This window comes from Mytilus californianus, unplaced genomic scaffold (assembly GCF_021869535.1).
Source record: "Mytilus californianus isolate M0D057914Y unplaced genomic scaffold, xbMytCali1.0.p SCAF_14, whole genome shotgun sequence".
Taxonomy (NCBI): Eukaryota; Metazoa; Mollusca; class Bivalvia; order Mytilida; family Mytilidae; genus Mytilus; species Mytilus californianus.
In genome coordinates, this window is record NW_026262626.1 from 30,715,330 (window position 1) to 30,721,626 (window position 6,297).

Genomic DNA, 6,297 nt, shown 5'->3' on the forward strand with positions numbered 1-6,297 from the left:
CATTTTCATGCTTATTTGTCGTCATTTTCCTTTGATCTATTGTTTTTTCTCTTTGATCTTTACTATTTTGGCCAAATCGCACGCATTTGCATTATTAAAAGTTGGTAGAACTGAACTCGTACCACTTAATGTTAACTTGTACCAATGTTAACTTGCACCACTGCAAACGTACCCTTGCAAAAACTCATATCATTAAAAATACACTATAGAACACACCCGCGGTTCAGTGACTGAATTAAAGTACCTACGCCTTATTTTTAGTCTGGATTTTAATCTGATAAAAGTCATGCTGATTATAAGTTGCACAGTTTTCTCTGCCCGTATGTTAAACCCGTCCTGGTTTTCTTACTACAATCGGAAACTACATGTGACAATGGTTGAATTTAGTAGTGTCAATCCCTGTACAATGACAAAGTTCAGGTGTGATTATGACCCGTGTATATAGCAAATCCCAACATCAACCCTGGGTTGGGGCAGGTTTATCAAAATGGCATCAAGCAGCTCCAGCAAAGAAAAGTATGATACAAAATAACTGACATTTGACAAAATATAGATGAAGAAAGAGGCTGATAAGGGGAATTTATTTTTGCATCAACAAATATTGTTCATGTGTATATTAACTGTCGGTGATGTTTATGAATAGAACAGAAATTAATTTCATCATGCTCAGAGTTGCACATTTTTTATTACAAAAATACATTCACTTTACCATATCAATGTCACTTATGCATGTTATGTAGGATTTCTGGGCGTACATTAACACGGGAGAGTTTGATATATCAGCACATCACACTGAAGGGGATATGGTCACTTTCTCCATCTGACTGTCTGTCCATCTGTCGCTCAGTAACCCATTAATACACCTAGACTGTTTATCAGAATGCTTTAAGGAAACCAACAATTCATCTTTTGTTGGGGTGGTGGGGGGTGTTTTTTTTTTCTCAGAACAAATTTTTTTTTCACAAATTTTCCTCTGACAATAATATCTTCCATTTTGAGAGTTTTGACTTCGATTCGGAAAGGTTGGGCACATGCACATGATCTTTTAACTCTAGTCAACCCAAGAGTAGGAGGAATCGAAGTAGGCCACGTATCCTTGAGTTTTCTTAATCCAATTAGCCAAGGAAAAATCAGCTACAAATTGGTCATTGTGATTTTAAATTATATACTTTTTACAGACTTGTGAGGTATTGAGTGAAATTTATTAAGCATGTTTGCTACTCTGTTTCAAAATAACAAGCTTTTTTAAAAGACTATTATAAATTGATAGTACATAAATAACGGAACTGAAAAAGAAGAAAAAAATTATGGGTCTGTGTGCTTGTTTTTGAGATATAAGCCATTGAAAATTTGGTGGGAAATGATTCTCTCTAGATTTTTCATACAGTTAACATTGGCACCTTTTTTCTTTCAAAAACAATGAAAAAATAACAAGGATTTTATAAGATTTTCAAAGATGACATTTTAAACTATATGTAATCAAATTATGGAAAGAGAAGTAGGGGTTAGTGGGCAAAATCTGGCAAAAAGTCAAAAACAAGAGGAGCGAACATCCTTAAACACCATTTGAATGCATTTAAATAAGTTGGTACGAGTTTGAAATGGTATGAATTTACCATGGTACGAGTTAGTTTTTAGTGGTACGAGTTGACATTGGTACAAGATAACTATAATTCCATATGAATTCGTACAAACTATGCTAGCTGCGGAACTGTAGCTCTTAGCCTTATGTCCTTTTAATTAGAGCTATGGTTCCCCAGCTAGTAGTACTACTACTATGCATGCTTTTTCAATGCCAGACAATGAAAATTGTTAAGTCACAATGCTTTCGGAAACCCATAATACAAGGATATATATGCAGGTAGTAATTTGTTACAAATTTCCATTGGCTTGTTTGAATTATAGTTAACTTGTATAAAACTAAACTAGTACCAACTTATTTAAAAGCTCTACAAAGTCAACTGACCATCTATTATGTCAACTCAAACAAAGTTTAAAAAGGGAATTTGGACAATTTAAGTGATAAATGATCGTTAAAAAGAACAAACTTCTGCTATAGTTAAGACTAATAAACAGTGACTTCTGTTATTTTTATTTATTTGAAGACAACTGTTTTTGTGACAAAATTTAGTTTCATTCTGTAATTTTAGTTTTCAAAGACATCAATAACTATCAACCCATCAAAGAATTTATGGTCTTGAGACAGTACCTTTATAATGATCAAGGAGAGATCATTTGAAGAAATTATCTTTCTCCACATCTAAAGAGGGCTTATAGGTAGTTTATCAGTCAAAAGTACACTTGTACACGTTACGCAACTAATGCACACCATACAGTTTTATACTTGAGCAGCTAATGCAGGTCCGACAGATTTCCAGAAAACACTTTAAAAACAAAAATGTAAAAAACTATTTTGTTCAGTCAAGAATTTAAAAAAAATTGTATTAATTTGTTTCTTTGGTTTCTATAGAGTCTGAAAAAGTCAAAGAAAAGAGGTCTCGGTCACCACCTAGCAGGAATAGCCAATCAAAAAAGTATAAAGGTCAAAGATCAAGTTCACCCCTTACATGTATGGATGATATAAGACAGGGCTCCCAATCGCCCTCCTCATCTGTGTCTCCAGTGAGTGGTAACCTAAATCCCACTTCTCCAATATCCAACAAATCTAGATCGATATCACCATTAATTGAGGTCCAGCAACAAACCTTTCAGTCATCCCATGGATATAATCAACACCATCACAGCTCTCCAGCACATAGATCTGGATCTCCCTCAATATTGTATGATTATTTGGATAAGAATTCACAGATCGCATTTGGTACACCACCTGTTGAAAGCTCCAGCTCTAAATTACCACCTATCTTTCGTCGGTACCAGAGCACTCCAACATCAAGCACCAGACAACCATTTCTCCAACCTCAATCGTCTAGATTACCACCCATCAACCAACCTTCCAGCTCCACACTTCCACCTGTTCAACTACACTATCAGAGCCTTCAATCATCTAGATTTCTTCCCATCAGCCATCCATATCAGAGCAACCAACCTTCCAGCTCCAGACTTCCACCTGTCCAACCTCACTTTCAGAGCCCTCAATCATCTAGATTTACACCAATCAACCATCCATATCAGAGCAATCAGCCATCTTTCCAACCTTCAAACCAGAGGTCTGAGTTCGGGGCTAGGTCAACATCACCAGATGAACCTAGTCAGATCTCTAACTGCACACCTAGCAGAAGTCCTATCAGTACACAAGACCAAAGAGCATCAGAACCATCCAGCAGGAGGAGAAATTCTGATCCATTTCCAATGACAGAAGAACGTAAATATCAATATAAATAAGTATTTGTTTCCCCATTTCCTTACAAATTTGATAGCAAAGCTGAAACACATGTACATAAATGACATGTTAATAATATTTTAATATTTAGTTTATATTAAAGACTCAAACTAAAATATTCATAGGTAAAAACCTTTTCACAGTATTTTTTCAAGATTTAAAAGAATATGTCCTTAGTATCAACAGTTATCAAAATTAATTATCACGTATTATAGAATAGTGACGACTCCACAAGCTCAGTAAAATGACTGATGCCTTTTATCTAAACATGCTTATTTCTAGTTTATTTTGTAGGTTTCCAGAGAAAATTATTTCACATACTATTTGAAGTGAGAGACCTGATGAAATCATCCCTATGCAGTAAAACTGCAAGTCTGAATTGTGAATTTGAAACTGCTGAATCACTGGAGGAGTTAGAGGCAATAGAATCTGCATTAGAGAATATTGCTAAACAAAATAATTTGGTAAGTTCTGATGCTTCATAGTTTTAGTAATTTAGATTTAGATAAAACTTTCAGTATATCAGCCACAGATGCCTGAACAGATTTCTTTAAAAATTAAGAAGAGTCCAAAAATGCATCGTTTAGCTTATTCATATTGCTTGTAATTGATTTTTACAAGATAGTAGTAACAAAATGTATAAGATAATACTTTGAACAGATTACCAAAAATATAAAAGAATATTGAATTTGGTCTGATTAATTAATACCTGAGGAGTTTTTAGGAAAGAATATAAGGGTTATCCGTAGCCAAGAAGCTTCATTAATTGTAGGTATATGATTTTCTTTAGGACATGTGTTTGCATGATGGTTGCTGATTACAGTAAAGGGAAGATTAAAAAAAAAAGTGTGGTTCTAGTTAACCCTGTGAATTGACCTTAGTCAGATAAAATTTATTTTTGTAGAATGCCACTATTACCTTTTCAAGCTATAACACGGAAAACACACAGCTTGTTTGAATAATAAATATTTTTTTCTAGAGAGAATATTTGAGAAGAATAGGAGGAGTAGACTTTAAAGACCTACTGAAAAAGGCTATGACAAGGTGAGTAATCAACAAGGATTTATATTCCCCTTGCACAAAAGGGTTATGTAAGAGATAGCATTTTGTCTGCAACTTCATTTTCAAAAACAGGAATGTTATTTGTCCTTTGATGTTGGTTGAATAATGAACATGTACTTTAGAATTGGATATAACATTGGGGAAAAAGCATGCTTTGTATTCATTTCTGTATTTAAATATAATTATTGGCAGTTAATATAACATTACTTTTGACAGCAACAAAAGCAGGCATTACAACAGGTTCAGCAGAACACTTGACAGATTTTTTATTAACTTGTTCGAAATATGCTTATGGATTGCCTGTTAGAGCTTAACCGGCAAGTAATCATTCATTAACATGAAAAGGTGTAATAACTACTGAACATTAAACAGCTATTAATCTAAAGATATTATTTGCCTTAAACAACATTTGTAAATTGGTCGGATTTTATTTTTCAGAATGATGTCCAACAGTGTAATGTCAAAAATGAACATGAAAGGGAAAAAAAATAAGGTGGGATTTGTAAAAACAAAATTGTACAGAGTTATTTCAGGTAGGTTGATTTCAAAATTTTGTTATTTTCACAAAATATTAAGAAGAGAAAAAAAATCATATGGTCACCAACTTGTTGATGTTCAGTAATATCTTTAACTGGAAATAGGTCAATGGCCTTCTCAACCATTACGTATCTGTATTTAAGTTTTACATTTTATTTCATTATTTTCAAGATGTCAACTATATTTAAAAAAAGATGTGATATGATTGCCAATGAGACAACTCTTCTCAAGAGACCAAATCACACAGAATTTTAAAACAATTATAGGTCACCGTGCGGCCTGCAACAAAGAGCAAAGCCCATACCGCATAGTCAGCTATAAAAGGCCCTGAAATAACAAAAGTAAAACAATTCAAACGAGAAAACTTGAACGCCTATTTTATGTACAAAAAAATGAACGAAAAACAAATATGTAACACATCAACAAACAACAACCACTGAATTACAGGCTCCTGACTTGGGACAGGCACATACATACAGAATGTGGCGGGGTTAAACATGTTAGCAGGATACCAACCCTCCCCCTAACCTGGGACAGTGGTGTAACAGTATAACATAAGAACGAGCTATAAAATGCTCATTAAGGCCAGGGTTTTTTGAAATGTTGGTTTTTGGATTTTTTAATGAGAAAAGTTGTCTGAAAATTTGTTAACAACAAACCTATATTAAAGAATAAGTGCAGATTTACCACCATACATATTAATATTAAAGAAGTTTCTGCTTTTAGTTGTCATTTTTGATACACAATTCATGACATCATCCAAGGAAAAAATAGCATGTGGTGTCCATATTTTATTATTCCAAAAGGGGGGATTGTATAGTTGGGCAGGAATTAAAGAGCTTTTATCTTTTTTCCCCCTGAAAAATGGCAACAATAGATTGGGGGTTCCGTTAACCAACAAACTAGGAACATTTTATCCCTATACTTGTGAACTACTGTTAACCTATGATTACAATATATTTATGAATATACTATGCAAATATCTGTTTATGGAATTTATGTTATTGATATGTTGTTGGTTTTATTTTCAGGGTGTGTAATGAATGCCTACCCTGAAATAACGGAAACACAGCTAAAGGAGGAACTTTCCAAGTTCTTAAAGTATGCTCCAGAAAGGGCTGGAGGAGGTGGTAGAGAAAGACCACAATAAAATAAATGTCACAGAAATAAAGTGAATTTAAAGAGTTTAATTGTATTCATTTATTAAATCACCTATAGGAAATGTGAGCTATTGCCATGACTCAACATTTGTTGTCCAAAGTGTTTAAAAGGTCATATCGAAATCAAATCTTGCCTGATTCGTCATTAGTGGAAAATTGCAAGAAATAAGTCATATGGCTAAGATTTTTTTGGAGTTA

At 33.7% G+C, this 6,297-nt stretch overlaps 1 protein-coding gene across 1 annotated transcript; it reads left to right on the forward strand.

The window, feature by feature from the left end:
* Positions 1–3,309: 3,309 nt before the first annotated feature.
* Positions 3,310–6,089, forward strand: LOC127724953 (uncharacterized). The gene is made up of 5 exons (XM_052231954.1): positions 3,310–3,322; positions 3,635–3,804; positions 4,320–4,384; positions 4,841–4,935; positions 5,971–6,089. The coding sequence occupies exons 1-5, from the start codon at positions 3,310–3,312 to the stop codon at positions 6,087–6,089; spliced, it is 462 nt and encodes a 153-aa protein (XP_052087914.1).
* The last annotated feature ends 208 nt before the right edge of the window (positions 6,090–6,297 follow it).

What these genes read in the sequence shown, in the direction of transcription:
- LOC127724953 (XM_052231954.1), top strand. An exon ending in TTGCTAAACAAAATAATTTG is followed by an intron (nt 3,805 to 4,319) that starts GTAAGTTCTGAT and finishes ATTTTTTTCTAG; the next exon opens with AGAGAATATTTGAGAAGAAT. An exon ending in ATTGTACAGAGTTATTTCAG is followed by an intron (nt 4,936 to 5,970) that starts GTAGGTTGATTT and finishes TTTTATTTTCAG; the next exon opens with GGTGTGTAATGAATGCCTAC.